We start from the raw sequence: 17,181 nt of genomic DNA, 5'->3' as shown, positions 1-17,181 counted from the left end.
GTGACTCACCGATCGGTTGGATTGCGTGTTCTATTTCTCAGTAACAATCCAAGTCTCACAGATTACATAAACACAAATAATGCAAGCGTGTGCGAATATGTAAACGAACCCCGAAGGTCTCTTTATATTTCACTGGAATGCATTAATCTAAATGAACGAAAATTAAACGTCGAAAAAAAAAAAAAAAAACGTCGCATTGCTCACGTTAAGCGCGGAGGGCTCGCGGGATGTTTTTGTCATCGCTGAGTGCCTAGCGCGTTACGACCCTGGGCCGTGACAGCGTCAATAGCCAATCAGCGTCGTCAGCGCTGCGCTCGACGCTGCAATCTCCAACTGTCTCTCGCGAGCCTCTGATCATGCGCAGTAACGCGCCTGCTCCTGTCGCTGTCCGCTCCTTCGGCGGTGCTGTTTTATGACTCCTCATTCTGTGCTGCATATCTGAGCATCACCGAACGCGAAAATGGCTGCCCGGGTAAGGCTTTATGTTTATATATATATTTATTTATTTAACAGCAAAAAAAAAAAGACATTCGGCTCTATTGCTCCCGTCACTGTCAGAGCGAAAGAAAACGACGGCCTCAGCTCAAACCGCTTGCTTCCCCAGCTCGCGCAATGCTAGAACATTGTCATCCACAGATGAGGCAAAAATCCGGTTCCGCAATTATCATATTTTGATCAGACACGGGCTCTGCGTGCCCGGTGTTTACATTCATCATCTCCTCGTTTCGTAAAGCCAGCTCGGAAGTGTTTTCTGTAGCACAGTTTGTACATGGCGGCATGTTTGTGGCAGTCGACTGTAAGGAGGGTGACAGCCCGATTAGCTTCTCGTTCCTCGGCTGCTCAGTGGGTATTAAGGGGTCAGCAGCCGGTCTCGAAATAGAATGGCGTTTTATTCCTTTGCCTAAGGTTGCACCGCCTTTCATCCCCCAATATTAGCGTGTCAATAAAGCGTTTCGAATCTCGGAAGGTCGCTCAGATCTTTGCCAGCGGCCACGCATGCGGGTTTAACCTTGACGCGTCGTTCACGAGCCGCCTCCTTCCCCACGACGCCTTTCCTCGGCTTCTCCTTCGCGTAACATCGCGTACGTGCGCGTCCCCGACGGTGAGGACGGAAGTTATGGGAAAGGAGTCTCGTTGCAACGGCCTGATCACGTGACCGCCTTCTGCAGCCACATGTTAATAAAAATGTTTACTAATGCAAAATACACACACACATACATATACATATAGACATCGGGCGGTAAGGTTTTGACAATTGTGTTTTAATTGAATACAGCGAGTGTTTTGCACCGGCCTTTTACCTTTGGGACTTTATGATTTTGTGCACCACACAAGGGAATAGAAAAGTACATAAGTACATAATTATAAGGTGCACCACCCTCAGGCCGGTTTGTTAGGAAGTGTACAAAATATCTCAGCTGAATGTTCCCGCTGCAGGGACAGTGGTGCGTTGTCATTTTGCAGCATGCCATATTAAACTGTCGTCTCCGGTCAGGGGAAGGAGCAAAGAGAGTGTCGGAGTGCAAATCAAATTGTTTCACGTGAACATTCGTACTATTTATGTTCTAGGATTTTTATTGTGTGTGACAAAACCATGCATATTCTCTAAAGAAGGGTACTGCTGTAGTCATTCTGGTGAAAAGCTAAATCACAATACTGATGCATTAGATATGTTTAGATAAAAGGTTTGGCCTTAATTAAAGGCATGATGCAGTATGTCTGATTCGGAATAAATCTATGAATGATGCAGAATAAACTCTATGCTGTAGGTGAAAAGGTGCTCTAGAGAGTGCGGCCTGGTTAATCCTCGTTCATCTCTCAATCTAGTTTTCACCCCCCTGTGAGAGCTCTGAGCTTCTGCTATTATTAGATTCTGTGCATGGTTGTATACCAGGAACAATGAACTCCTCTGGGTGGATACTCTTTCCTACTCGATCCGCAAAAACATCTGAAAAACACAAAATTATCAAAGCAGAACGACTGACAATACACGACAGTGGCCATGACTTTCAAGTGATGTCCTTTACGTAACCGTTCATGGACTAAGACTAGGTTACTGAGTGCTGGGGGCCGGCTGAGGCACAGGAGATCATCCCATGGCTCAAGGGTCATCATCATGTGCTCTGATTTTCAACAGAACAGCTACATTTGTCAGCTATAGCTGGGTGTTTGCCAATTAATTTTGGCATTACCATTTCATGCAACTGTCGGAGATCATTACTGCACTAATAATATGCCTTTACTGAAATATTTTTTGCCTAAAGAGCTAGGGTCTTAGGCATGTTGTGCTTCGAGTCTTATCAAAAGAAAGTACAGTTCTGCATATCCTTTATTTGCATTTGACTTCCCGTCAAGTTGCTCTGAAACTTTGTGTTTCCTGTCTTGCTGTGTTGTTCCAACACATACCTTGTTACTGAGGTGATAAGATATCAATTGGAGGGAAGCCCTTGGGATTTAGTGTTCAACTACATTAAGGCCTCCGGAGAGCTGAGGGCCACTCTACACAATTCAGTTAGACTAGTACTGACACACCCACCTGCGTGGAAATTATTGTATGTAAATATCTGTGGTCAGGTCACTTTCGGATCCTCTCGCCTGTTGTTTACATCTTTCATCTGAAATACTGACAGAAGACAAATATCTGTCAGGCTGTAACCTGAAATTTTGAGAACACAAGACTAAACACGTATTTGAAACATTTACAATATTTTTTTAAATAGTTGTATGAGGTGATTATCTTTATTATAAAATGAATGGTTTCTTCTCATTTCCTTTTTTATGAAACATGACCTAAACATCCACGTCTTGTATATCTCCATCGCTATTATTTTATTATTATTTTATTTATACATATTTCCATTATATCACATTTAGGTGAAGTAGATCACATACATATATGCTTTTCTAGAAAACATATAATGGAATTTCTCATGGCAGCCATCTTACATCTGACATTGTGCATCCATTACATGCATGCATCTATGTATGCTCCATTCTCACCAGATTTGGGGTCAGTAATATTGATCATGCTTCTCCTATGCTGGGAAAACCAGAGCAAACTCGCCACGCAACTGCTGAGATTACATTAACCAAAGGAATTGACCCCAACTCTGCTCTGCATGCATTGTGCCGCGAACTGTGCCGTTGCATGGAATCCGCAGGGACATTTATCCCCCACCACCACCCCGCCTGAGCCTCAGTACAGTGGTCCTGGCTGTTTCAATTCTGTGTCTGACGTCCTCTTCCCCTCGCTCTTGCTTGCATTCGTTGGCCTGCAGGTCGTAATATTTTTCAAGGTATGTATCTCTTCTTGACCACAAGCTCACCACCCTCTGGTAGAGGGAACCGACTCGGCTTCCTTTTCATATCGAGTGTCTGAAAAGTAGCTGAGAGACGTCGGGTCTGTACTTTCCCACAAGCCAGACAGCCGCCCACCTTGAGTCTCTAGCTCTCCTGGGTAGCAGTATACATCTTGGCTGCGAGATTCGATGTCGCCATTGCAATGCAGGAACTGAGTTGCAATCAGCAGACTGATGAAGTGGCCGATTTCCTCCGTTACGTACCCCGTCCACACTGACTCAGCAGAAACACGTTAGCTGTGTGGCGATAGAGGTAGAGGCTGGCAGGCGTGTCCATGGTGATTTTGCAGTCAGCGTTGGGCAGTGAGCCAGGTCTGCAGTGCACACCGTTCTTTTTCTCTCTCGCCGCTCGACTCGCCATCGTAACGGCAGCTTGTTGCCGCTGGTGCCACCCCAAACCCCGAAGCCCATGGTAACCCCACCTGCTGCCTTCCCAAACTGCTTAAAGGTCAGATGTGACTGAATGTTGGCTTCTCACTGAGCTGACACCAATTAAGAGCGCAGAATCAGATCAAACCTGATCTGTGGGTAAATCATCCTCTGAGATCAACTGATATCAACCAGACTAAAAGCTTCATCTCTTCACATAACATGTTCTGGGTTATCAACTGCATGTAAGTATTTTAACCAGGTATATGGTTAAACACTTTTATTGGTAAAACCCCCTGTGAAGTCATTTCAGACCCCAAGGGCAGGTCCTTACCTAAATGAATGGAGAGAGACTTCAATGACAATACTAACTACCTATAATGATTATATTGACTCCCCAGTCAAAGCCGTTTAAAATTGTGTTTAAAATGATCAAAACGCAGCTGGATACAACATCCATATGGAATTTGGTATTTATGGGTTTTAGCAAAATCAATGTACTAATGTTTCTCAGTAATATAATACTTTATCATGCATTCCCATGAAGCATCATTTGAGACTTGTAATTAAATGTAATTAAAACTAATTCAAAAGTTTGGCTACTACCAGATTTTGGGAATGAGAGGCAGGAAGTATGCATACAACCACCATCTTTGCACTACATACTCCCCCAGAATGCCTCCAGTTTAGTGTACATTTACATTTGCAGCATTTATCAGACACCCTTATCCAGAGCGACTTACAAACTACAATAGTGTAGTTTAGAGTTGAATATTTGTCACTGAAATGGTCCTGTAATTTGCAGTGCCTAAAAGCTCGAAGAACAACTAATGTGCACTGATTCATGTTCACTAAGTGAATACTCTCAGCTCCAGCAAATCTGTTTCTTTTAAATGCTGCTACCTGAACCTTGAGAAATGTCTCCCATGGCAACCGAGCTTAGAACATCATCCGAGTCTCTGAACTGAGGGGGGAAAAAAAAGAAAACACAAATATTTCAGCAGGTTCATGCCTCAAAGTGGCCCCAAAACACTACCTGTTATTCTGGCATTTGCCCGGAGGCCATCACTGCTCCATTTCTCAGTCTCATTTTCCAAATTTGCGTGCCTGATGACCTGCTCGCACTGCCATCATCCAAGACAAATGTGTCATGCTTTGCACTTTTATTTATTTAATTGTGGCCTGTTGCTTGGTAGCATGTGTCTGGACGGATTTATCTGCTCTGTAGTTATGTCGTCTTAATTGTGTTAGAAACCTGTGCACCAAATGTGCAGAGATGTTACTGCATGTATAGTTATACTTGCATTGTTGTTTGACGCATCTATTTTCTGTTATTATTTATTCACATTATTTTGCTTTGCACTGTGCTTCCTTTTTGCATTTGATTTGTTAGAACATTGAATGGCTTCTCCCTTTATTATTTGACTATTCCCAGCTGGGCCTCAGCCCATTGGTGGGGTGTCTAATGAGGCTAAATCAAAGAAGCAATGAGTTGAAAGTGATCGGCTTACTTCTTACACATTAAAAGAGACTTGTTTTTGTCATCCAAGACTGGTTGTCCCTCTCTAAAACTATATTATTTAAATTATTATATTATAAGTAACCCTAAACCGTAATATGATGAAAGCTTGACAGGTTTAGGGGGGGAAATGCTGTTTTAATAAGGGCACATGTGTATTTTGGCTTGGCTTTTTAGCTGTGGCATTGTAGGCTGTCTGAATCTCCTTTGCTTTCAGTGGCTTCATTCTCCCTCAATGTGCCATCAGTTGCCATGGTGTCTCTGTCCACTGTAGTTTTCACTGGGATTATGACACAGTTTGAAAGAATTTGTCATTCCGGTGTGGCCGCTCATTTTTTCTTTAGCTGGTTGCTAAGTAACAAAAAAAATAGCATTCAGTTGGTATGCAGTTCCAGTGAAGTCAGCTCCTTTCTACTGGACACAGATACTGACATAAATTGAGCATTTGCACTTAAAGCAATCTGCGGATGGCAATTCATCCCTTTAATCTGAGTTTTACCATGCACTTGTAAAAGTAAGAGCAATGAAAAGTCATCTTTATTTAATGCTTGTTGGTGCATCTGAGATATTTGGCTCCATGAAAATGTAAAAAACATTTAGTTCTGTGCTTGAAACATTTATGGGTGCACGCCTCTCATTTTAGCAAGAAATGGGTGTTTGTAAAGAAGGAACTAACCACCTTTTTTGTTGCAGTGCAATAGTTTTATTTATGTAAATCCTGAGAACATCTTAAACTAGCAAACAAACCCCACGCTTAACTTGTAGAGCTGCTATAAGCACTAGTAAGAAAAAAAACTCCCAGGGTGTTTATCCCAAAAGCTGAAAAAGCTATTACTCTTCTCACTCTTATTCCTCTGTCCATGCAGACAATGCAAGCGGCACGATGCCCTACAGATGAACTCTCGTTGACCAACTGTGCTGTTGTGAGTGAAAAAGACCTGCAGTCCGGACAGTGAGTATCATTCTCTTATATTGTACCAGGAAATTCGTTTTTAAAATCAGCTGTCATCTGTGCCCATTTTTACCATTTTAAGACTTAAGATAAGATAAGATGATCCTTTATTAGTCCAACAAGTGGGAAATTAACAAGATTCAGTGCAACTCTTTGTTCAATTCACTGAATTGCATCAGTTCATTTGCATGAAGGGTTACTATTTGAATCATCTATCCATAATCCCCAGTTGTGATACAATGCATCTACTGCCTTGACAATTTGGAGCAATTTCGGACAAGTGTTACTGTACTGTATCATGGCATCTGTTCTGAATAGGTCTGCACGACTACGACCAAAATGATAATCCTGATTATTTTTAGCAATATTATAATCATGATTATTAATCACGATTATTCATTATTTTAGGTAAAACACAATTTTATTGCACTTTCTATTTTAAACAAACAGTAAGTGAACAAGGCTTTCAGATTTTTGCCAATAAAAAACAGCCTGTCAACATTTTCTTAAGAGATGACTGAAGGCAGATCACTATGAAAATTCTTAATTTTTTTAGATTTAATATGAAAGATGAACATCCATTTGCATGGTTATTTGGAAAAAAAATAACTATAGACAGGGCAGGTCCATACACAAAGGCATTTTGTAAAGATTTGACAAGAACTATAGACAATGAACTGCAATATGTAGAGGTGTCAGTACAGAAGCTGTGTCTTTACTATGGGATGGGGGTGGGAAGACCAGTGCTCTTGTTTGTAACATGAATAACATTATTTGTCGAACACAAAATTTTGTAACATACAAATTGCTAAAATAAAATCAAAAGCATTGATTCTTTGTTCGCTTGTTATTATAGCCATACGTGGCGCAGACGTTTTCGCTGTCAGAGAAGGTGTGGTGTAATGAGCTTGGAACCCCATCCAAATGTGATGGCGGTATTGACGCACCCTAACAGGCAGAATGCGACATCTAGTGTATATATATCTATGGTGTATACATCTGTAAGGGTTGCCAATTTTTTATTCCCAAATGAGGGACACTTTCTTGCAGGTGCGTGCGCAGCCGCGTACGTCTCAATCTGTCATAATTTGAAGTTGCTTTTGTTCATCCTCTGGTGGTTGGTTATTTAAATGTATATATTGCAGGCGATCATCTTAATCGTGGCAGCCAAAATCGGGATTGTGATTAAAATTCGATTAACTGTGCAGTCCTATTTCTGTATAGTTCCTCTTTATTTTTGGGATAAATTGCTATTGCTTCGCAGGAGTGCTCTCTGGACCCTGGTGTGTCCTTGGATTTAGTCCAGACACTAACACAGGCTGACATCTGCTGCAGAGCTGCGTGTGTGTTGTTTGGGTGCCTGTTACTGAATGAATGTATCCTGAGAGGCAGCAGGGCACGTTATTTGCTGATGCCATTGCTCTCAGATTACAGGCTGTCGAGTGTAAAAGTGGTAAACAGGTACTGAGTACTGGGCTGCTGTTGTAACAAAGCTCAATAGTTCTTCACATAATTATTCTCTATGTTTAACATATTTGTATTTTCCTCTGCTTTCCCTGGGTTTGAGCTCAGTAGATCTTTAAATTGAATTTCAAAACCACACCATTTACAGCTCGGGTAGGTCTGTGGAACAGGAAAAATGTCTGAATGAAAAGATGGTTGCCTCATCAGCTTCATCCTTTTATACTAAGAGTAATCTGAGATTAGCCAAACCCAGAATCCTCTGGGGTGGTGGCAGGGTGAGGCAGATGGTGCCAGGAACTTCCTGTTTATCCGCTGTATGGTAAATTGCTCCATTAATGACCCGCGGAGCCAGGGAGGCTGCTCAGAGCATGTCAACACCTTTCTAGTGGGTAATTTGTGGGTACGTTTCTATTTAAGATCTAAATGGGACACATCAGCTTTTATGTCCGGCGCTTGTTAAAAAGCAGAGGCAGCATTGTGATTGTTGCTGTGTGTGCTGTCTCGCTCGCACTGACTGCAAACTTGATGCACCTCTGCAGTGCTGGCCTCTGGAAGAAGAGATTGGGTTTCTCTGTTTGTCTCTTATTGAAAAAGTCCTTGGATCGATCTCTGTAGCACATCTCGTAATCTGCATGTGGAGTTAAAATGGCCTTTGAATGGTCCTGGGAAATCTGTCTAAGCAAGAAGCATGAACAGGACAAGGCCTAATGTTATCAAATCAGGAGGTCACTTAATTGATCTGGGATGCTACCTGCATCCTACCAGGGACTCTGTCTAATTTTGAAAATCCGGTTGAGGGGGGTGGGGGGTGTGTGGGGGGTTATATGATCTTCACAGAAAATTATTCAGGTCCCTCAGACTCAGCCACCCACAGTGGTTAGAAGTGCAACCCCTGTACTTTCTTTCTTTCTTTCTTTCTTTTTTTTTACAGACATGTCACTGTGAAGACCACACCCAATCATAAGTATGTATTCACTGTCAAATCCCACCACACTGTGGTTCCAGGAACTATCGCCTTCAGCCTGCCACAGGTGAGCAGCTACCAGCAGAGTGTGAGACTTCTGTTCATATGGAAAGACCCTCCGACTCCATTTCACTCACTTTCAGAAACATACCAGACACAAGAGATAAGAACAGACAAAGTCATTTTAGCAAGGATCTTATGAAGGATTTATTTCCCCACTTGGAGAAATCTGTCTCAGAGCAAAGCAAGTATTATGATATTACAACCAAATTAACTCATGAATAAAAAAAAAAAAGACTAAATCATTAGATATAGTAAAATAATGGAACAGAAAGTTTTAACATTTATATTAGAAAAAGGTTAATTTTCAAATAATGTTCATAGGATTTGTGCTTTGCTCATCTGACCACTTGTTTGCATTGACAATGAAATCTATTTATTTATGTAATAACTGAAAGTAATTATGATTTTACTCAAACTTCCTTCTCACACCAATAGAGGAAATGGGCTGGCCTCTCCATTGGTCAAGAAGTCGAAGGTAATCGTTTCAAAAGCTTTGCATAGTTTTTGTGCATTATGTTCACTGTTATTGTTCTACATTACGCTTAAGCCTTCTGTCCCTTTCCTCTGACCTCAAGTGGCCAACTACAATTTTGACAAGTCTAAGCAGTGCATTGGTGCAATGACAATTGAAATCGACTTCCTGCAGAAGAAAAGTACAGATTCCAGCCCCTACGATTCAGACAAAATGGCGAGTGAGTTCATCCAGCAGTTTAACAATCAGGGCTTCTCAGTTACCCAACAGGTAAGGATGATAATATGTATTGTGAACTCTCCACCTGTAGCACTACAGATATCTTCAATGCTACCTGTGAGATGGTCTGGCATCTCATAATCTACACTAGATGGTGATTTTTCAGCATCGGATTATCCGTTGCATAACTTAATATAGATGACGGTGCAGCCTCACAACAAGTTCTCCCTGGTTCTCCCTGTGGTTGTTTTTACCCTGTAATTGACTGATGCCCTGTCCAAGCATCATCCCTGCATGGTGCCTGAAGATAGTTAGGATAGGCTCCAGCTTCCCTGCAGCTTTGGCCTAGATAAGATGTATCTGCTTGGTGCTGAAATACTAATGAATAAAGCACTATGAATTATTGAACAGGCTTTCCTTCCGGGCAGAAAAACCTCTGTCATTATTCTATGGCCTGTCAGTGGTGCTGCCACTCACAACTGTCACTCACTTTCCCCACACAGCTGGTTTTCAGCTTCTGTGATAAGCTCTTTGGCCTGGTTATTAAGGACATAGAAGCAATGGATCCCAGTATCCTGAAGGGGGAGACAGCAACTGGAAAAAAGACCAAGGTACCAACTACAGTAACACTTCTGTAACTTCAAGGCATTCATACCAGACATACCTACTTTGAGCAAAATCATTTACTTTTAAAACATCTGAACCTTCATTACAGATTGATGTTGGTCTGTTGGTGGGAAACAGTCAGGTGATCTTTGAAAAAGCAGAGAGCTCCTCACTTACATTAGTGGGTAAGTTTTGAACTCGTGTTCATAAAAAACAAAGGTACCAATTGATCTTTGATTGCCAGCCTGTAAAACTTTTTACTTCCTAGGGTTGTTAATAACGTACTTTCTTCCTTTATTAATGCTCTCAGGGAAGGCTAAGACCAAAGAAGCACGGCAGACTATCATCAACCCTGACTGGAACTTTGAACGCATGGGCATTGGTGGACTGGATAAGGAATTTTCTGACATCTTCCGCAGGGCTTTCGCTTCCCGTGTCTTTCCACCAGACATTGTGGAGCAGATGGGTATGATTCTCCTTTACCCCACCACCTTCGTCATGTGCCATGTGATCTAGTTAATCCCCCCCCCCTCACTGATCACTTGTTGATGAGAAGCACACTGCTGTGGCTGAGACATTTAGATCCCTGTGTCCTTATTTCTGTTCGTCAGGCTGTAAGCACGTAAAGGGCATCCTGCTTTTTGGGCCTCCTGGCTGTGGTAAGACTCTGATGGCCAGGCAGATTGGAAAGATGCTGAACGCCCGCGAGCCGAAAATTGTCAATGGCCCTGAAATCCTCAACAAATACGTGGGCGAGTCAGAGGCCAACATCAGAAAGCTTTTTGCTGATGCGGAAGAGGAACAGAAGAGGGTAACACTACAAAAAAAACCCCCCACAAATTATGAGAGCCAGTTAGAACAGATTAATGCATATAAACTTGAACATTTAGAAGAGAAATACATTACATTACAGAAATGTAGCACTGCTGAACAGAATGTCATGCATTTTAGTTGTTTATTGCATTTATGAAAGGGTGGCATGATTCAATAATTTACTGATTAACTGTTTATAAGTGTATAGTGCTATGCAGAATTTTGTGCAACCATGCTTAAAACATTTGGTACTGTGAATAGTTAAGTGATTACCTTAAGTCCCCTAGCCTAAACAATAACTGAAAATCTAAAAAAAGGATTGAAAGATTAATCACATTTGGAATCATTTCACTGTAAAGGACAGAAATAAAAAGTTGACCTTGCTTTAACTCTTCATGGTAACAGACATTTTAAAGTAAGCATTCTCCGTCCATCTTCCCTTATAGCTGGGTGCTAACAGCGGTCTACACATCATCATATTTGATGAACTGGACGCCATCTGCAAGCAGAGAGGTACAGGTGCCAGCAGCACCGGAGTGCATGACACCGTTGTAAACCAGCTGTTGTCCAAGATCGATGGTGTGGAGCAGCTCAACAATATCCTTGTGATAGGTATCTGCTTTTTCGCTGCTCACATGTCTTAAACATTTGCAATTTTGTTCTTCTGTCGCTGTTTCTCAGTTTTATGTGGCTCTTTTTCAGGCATGACAAATAGGCCCGACCTGATAGATGAAGCTCTCATGCGACCTGGGAGGTTTGAAGTGAAGATGGAAATCGGTAAGAGAGCGAGAACTTTGTGCATGTGCGCTTATGTGTGTATCTAATACCTGATATTTTTACCTGTGTTTCAAATTACTATCCTCTGCTCAGGGCTGCCTGATGAGAAAGGGCGCGTTCAGATCCTCAACATCCACACAGCGAAGATGCGTGAGTTTAACCTGCTGGGTGGTGATGTTGATGTTAAAGAGCTGGCGACGGAAACTAAGAACTACAGTGGTGCCGAGTTGGAGGGCCTGGTTAGGGCTGCTCAGTCCACTGCAATGAATCGTCACATCAAGGTCAGAAATCAATTTTTTATACATTTTTATATATATTTATCTTCTGTGCAGAGACGTAAATCTTGCTAGCAACTAACATTGTCAAATGATGAAGTATGGTACAACTGTAAAAGGATTAAAGTGATTTAACACTTTGAGACATTGTAGAAATGAAGACTTTAAATGTTGCATTACATTTGAATGCTACAGGCCACTGCCACTGTGGAAGTGGACATGGAGAGAGCAGAGAAGCTGAAGGTCACCAGAGATGATTTCCTTGGATCCTTGAACAATGACATCAAGCCTGTAAGCATGTCACTTGGACAATACCCTGATATAAACCATTCACTCTAAAGATGTCAAAGACAATGTCTTTGTTATTACTACCTACTGGTAAAGTGTCCAGGGCAAACAGCATTTTTTACAGCAGATAAGAGATCATATCATTTACATATTAGTCTTCAGGGTAAATGAGGAACGGAAACAAGACAATTCACAACACAAATGAACAAATCACTGTATATGTATATAATTTCCATCGCAGAATGGAATAGATGCTTGGTTAAATGTTTGTCACTTGAATTTTACCTGGAAAGTGACGGAAAGTAACTACTGTAATTTACCTGGAAAGTAACTACTGTAAATACTGTAGCACTATAAGCACAGTGTTTAAACACTGGTTAAGGAATATAGTATTAACAAAAATTAAATCCACTAACCAAGATTGTTTATATCTGTTTCAGGCCTTTGGCACAAATCAAGAGGACTATTCCAGTTACATAATGAACGGCATCATTAAATGGGGCGACCCAGTCACACGAGTCTTGGACGATGGGGAGCTGCTGGTCCAGCAGACCAAGAACAGTGATCGGACTCCATTAGTAGCAGTTTTGCTAGAGGGTAGGAAACACACTTGAGCAGACATAGATCGTACACATGCATCTCTAGACACACGAAATGTTCTACACTGTCGACCGCTTTGCAGGGCCACCCCACAGTGGCAAGACAGCTTTGGCAGCCAAAATCGCAGAAGATTCCCAATTCCCCTTCATCAAGATTTGTTCCCCAGACAAGATGATTGGCCACTCTGAGATATCCAAGTGCCAGGCCATCAAAAAAGTCAGTGAGGCCAATATTCAGACACGTTAACCTCTTATTGTCCATGTAATTAGTGAACGATAAAAAATACTATTGGGGTTTAAATGTGAACTTTTGTTAAGATGTAACACATAACAGGAGGTGGGCTTATATTACACTGTTTCCACAGGTGTTTGATGATGCCTACAAGTCCCAGCTCAGCTGTGTGGTGGTGGATGATATTGAGCGCCTGCTGGGTGAGCTTCCATCTCTGTCCTGGATGCTGAGACAAATAGTTTCATGCAAATGCTTCCATTGTTAATAATCGTTGACCCAAGATTTATATGCAAATTTCAGTAGTGCTGCAATGATCTTTATTTTGGGGAAAGGCGCTGCTCTGTTTTTCAGAATGTTGCACAGTAACAGATTCCATGACCTCTTTTGTGTTGGATTGTGTGTCTTCAGATTATGTGCCAATTGGACCACGTTTCTCCAACCTTGTGCTGCAGGCCCTTCTGGTGCTTCTGAAGAAGCCACCACCAAAAGTGAGTAACAATTTAATTTGGGGAATTCATGTTAGGATTTCTGTCCTGTCTTGTTCTTCATGAGATGTGATGGGCTACAATCTCAGGGTCGTAAACTGCTCATCATCGGCACCACCAGCCGTAAGGACGTCCTCCAGGAAATGGAGATGCTGGATGCTTTCAGCACCACCATCCACATACCCAACATATCCACTGGAGAGCACCTGGTGGAGGCATTGGAGGTGAGATTGTGATGTTCTCGCGACCTTCTCATGACGGACATTAGACATGCCAGTCAGAGAAATGTGATTGTCCAAAACATACCTAAACAATTGATTTTGCTTTTGTGTTGTCATACAGCTTCTCGGCAGCTTCACAGACCAAGAGCGGGTTACCATTGCTCAGCAGGTTAAAGGAAAGCGGGTGTGGATTGGAATTAAAAAGCTACTCATGCTTATTGAAATGTCACTTCAGGTACCTGACTCTTCCTCAGCACTCTGCTTCTTACTGACAGTGACACTTTTCCTCACTGAACAGAAAAGTCCGTACATTTTTTGTATTTGTCATGTGGTTGAAGAACCAGGTCACTATTCCTCTGTACTTGATATATTGTACTTGTGTGTGTGTAGATGGACAAAGAATACAGAGTCAGCAAGTTCCTGTCACTGCTAAGAGACGAGGGGGCGTAAGTATTCTTTATCATTTCACCTGCTTCGTCCTGAATGACGCTGTAATGTGATACATATTGAGACCTTGTTTCCATGTGACTATTTACTGGCATGGTCACTGCACTATTAGTGCATCATAAGAGACATAATGCCCATTTTATACAATAAAGACAGACAGGTGTTTTTAGTTTGAAGCTGGCTGGTTTTTTTTTTAAGTTTTGATTTTTTTTACCTCCAGGATGGATGAAGGAAATCAAATTCGAGTATAGCAGCTGTCTTTCGCAGCAGCACTCAGCCAAATCTTTTATGTATGGTAAGGTTGTTAGTTAGATCTGACAGCAGTGGTTGAATAAAATTTAGCTTTTAGCATTAGCTTTTTTTCCCCATAGTTCCAGTGCATGTAGACATTCTTATGCCCTTGGCTCCTGTTCATCACTTGTTAGATACCTGCAGTAGCCCTTTAATTTAACATCATTTGTTTTTTTTTTTTATCGTACTAAAAGAATATGACTGAATTAACAATACCCCAGTAGGTGGCTTCTCGTCGTTTGTAAACTGGTAATCATTTAATGTTGCAGGCAAAGGGAGAGAATATGGAAAAAGATAACAGCAACAAAAATACATAAATTCAACACTATAGTAATTATAGTAATCTGTGCAAGAATACTGAATCCAATATATCAATATATATATGTATGTATATGTATATATATGTATGTATGTGTGTGTGTGTATATATATATATATATATGTATATGTATATATATGTATGTATGTGTATATATATATATATATAAAATTCATTTCATTATGCACTTACAATAGCATCACAAAAAATTCTAATATTAAATACTGTTGCACTCCTCAGATGGCTGCCATTGAAAAGTCGCTGTATGAGGGTCTGCCTTTAGAGAAGATCAGGGTTCTCAGCAGAATTAAATGTGGAGTTTAGTGTAGGTGAGAACAGGTGAAAGAGCGGCTACAGAAGTCGACAACCAGATCCATACGTTTTCAAACCTGACATTTTTTCTTTCAGTGACCGTGGCTACTATCAGTAGACGGCCGACTCAGAAGACGGAAGGGTGAATGAATGAGGCCAGTTCAGTGCATGTTGTCATGGCAACCATATAGTCCTCCAACCAAGAACCATCCTTACAGTACGTCAAAAATAATGTCAGAAAATCTTACCACTCCACTTTTTGTCAGTATTAATGCAATATCAATTTCCAATATCAATGTTGTCTTGTGCTTTTTTGTGCAGTGTCTATGGCTATTTATATTTATAATTGTTAATTACAATGGTGTGTACAAAATCAAAATACATGCACAGTATGTGCACATATGCAAAAAAAGATACATATAAAACATATATGGGCAAATTACCACATGTGATATTATCTGAAATAAAGAAATATAAGAAGACTCTAATATTGTGTCAAGTGGAGGTACGACATGATGTCCCTGTAGATTGTGAAAGCATGTCTGTTAAATATTTGGAAGTTTACTTTATGTATATAGTGTAAAATCTAGCAGTAAAAATTGCAGTAAAATCTTTCCACTGAGTGATATTCATAAATGGGCACATATCAGGCCCAGTAGTTTTGTTGCTGTGCAGGTTATGGCTATAGATAGCTGCTGACTTGGGTGTGTCTGTATATGCTGTGGTCAGTGTTCTGAAAACCCCCAGCCCATTTGTGAAGACAGTACGATGTACAGAAACAACCGGGACAGCCTTCATCGTGTCCTGTATAGGTTTGGTTCTACATTTCTGTTGCAGTGTGTGTGTGTGTGTCTGTTGTATGTTTGGGAGTGTTTGAGGTGAGCTGTGTCTATCTGCAATGTGTAATGGTGTCTGATTTTGGCCTCCCTGTTGAACTCAAATTTCACATTTTATTTATTTATTTATTTGGTTTGTATTTTTTCGTGCTTGATGTCAGATGCCCTTTGTCATGTTGTTAATATGTATGGCAAGACAGATCTGTATTATTGCAATAAAAGCGCAGACGCACAAATGGATGCTTTATCAAATTTTTAATTATAATCAATTATTTATGCTCTATTTTGTGTGTGAACCCCCCATTTACTCACTCTACGCTCTGTATAAAAAATATATTTATATGCTATATAAATTGCATGTTTACTGTTTTAATACATATTTCCATATAAGTCACTATAAGATTTGCGTTACTGCATTGTTGAAAGGCAAATTGACACCAGCAAGTTTATAAAATGAATGAATGAATGTCATTAGGGAGAATTAAAACATTTTTAGATCTAAATATGTTATTTATCTTTGGACTAATATTTTACTTACATTTTTTTTTTAATGTAAATGTATATGAGGTTTTGGTGTTTATTTCCAACAGAGGGCAGCAGATGATAAAAATCGAATGGGGCCAAAATGCAAATCTGAGCACATGAAGTGTTTCACTGAGTAAACACATTCTTCTCTCAGTACACTTGTGTATTCATGAAAGGATTCTGATCCTCAGGGCTCATTAGCGGCTTCTTGTGCTTTTGTCAAGTTTTACACAAGTCAAGTATGTGCCTCCAAGAGATTAAAGGTGAAAAAAGATCTTTTGCTTTTGATTGTCTAAACCTATACAAAATTTAGTTCTAAAATAATGTATCTCAGTGTAATGCGTTAAACATGAATAAGTTGACAGCTTGTGACACCTCAACAGCGGTGCGGGAGACCCAGCATGGAGTTTCAGACCATTCAGCGCTCTGTTGCTCCACCTCCCACCTCCTTCTCCCATGTCCAGATTGGTGAGCCCCCCCCCCTCCTCCCTCGCTCCCGCCAGGAGTGTCAGATCTCGCTCCTGCTCTGTGGTTGCTGTAGGCCACGAATATGAATTCCATAGATGTGGCTTTTCATCTTAAGGACCTGGAAATCCCCTGCCAGCTTAAAAAAGCTTTCCTGGTTTAGAGCCTCTTACACAGTGGCTTGTTGGCAGTGGACAGGGAGCTGTTCAAGATATGACAGAATCCATATAAACAGTTATGATAAGCTGTACATTTCATTCAAATTCTGTATGTTTGAACTGAATATTTTGAATTGAGGTTTTTTTTTTA

At 40.9% G+C, this 17,181-nt stretch overlaps 1 protein-coding gene across 3 annotated transcripts; it reads left to right on the top strand.

Annotated features, from left to right (window-relative positions):
• The first annotated feature begins 355 nt into the window (after positions 1-355).
• Positions 356-16,385, top strand: nsfa (N-ethylmaleimide-sensitive factor a). Of its 3 annotated transcripts, XM_028987194.1 has the most exons (23): positions 385-472; positions 3,279-3,296; positions 6,114-6,199; positions 8,595-8,694; positions 9,126-9,165; positions 9,266-9,432; positions 9,885-9,992; positions 10,097-10,172; positions 10,298-10,453; positions 10,599-10,798; positions 11,247-11,412; positions 11,503-11,577; positions 11,671-11,858; positions 12,048-12,143; positions 12,581-12,737; positions 12,823-12,956; positions 13,105-13,171; positions 13,380-13,459; positions 13,546-13,680; positions 13,799-13,912; positions 14,068-14,123; positions 14,345-14,419; positions 15,143-16,385. In XM_028987194.1, exons 1-22 carry the CDS (start codon positions 461-463, stop codon positions 14,373-14,375), a joined length of 2,262 nt encoding a protein of 753 aa, XP_028843027.1. In that variant the 5' UTR covers positions 385-460; the 3' UTR covers positions 14,376-14,419; positions 15,143-16,385. The 3 variants fall into 3 exon arrangements, with proteins under 3 accessions (XP_028843030.1, XP_028843027.1, XP_028843028.1); XM_028987197.1 differs by lacking the exon at positions 3,279-3,296 and having other exon boundaries at positions 356-472; positions 15,143-16,134; XM_028987195.1 differs by lacking the exon at positions 14,345-14,419 and having other exon boundaries at positions 15,143-16,134.
• The last annotated feature ends 796 nt before the right edge of the window (positions 16,386-17,181 follow it).

This window comes from Denticeps clupeoides, chromosome 7 (genome assembly GCF_900700375.1).
Source record: "Denticeps clupeoides chromosome 7, fDenClu1.1, whole genome shotgun sequence".
Taxonomy (NCBI): Eukaryota; Metazoa; Chordata; class Actinopteri; order Clupeiformes; family Denticipitidae; genus Denticeps; species Denticeps clupeoides.
The sequence above is the reverse complement of the archived record's forward strand: the minus strand, read 5'-3'. Positions and strand labels throughout refer to the sequence as shown.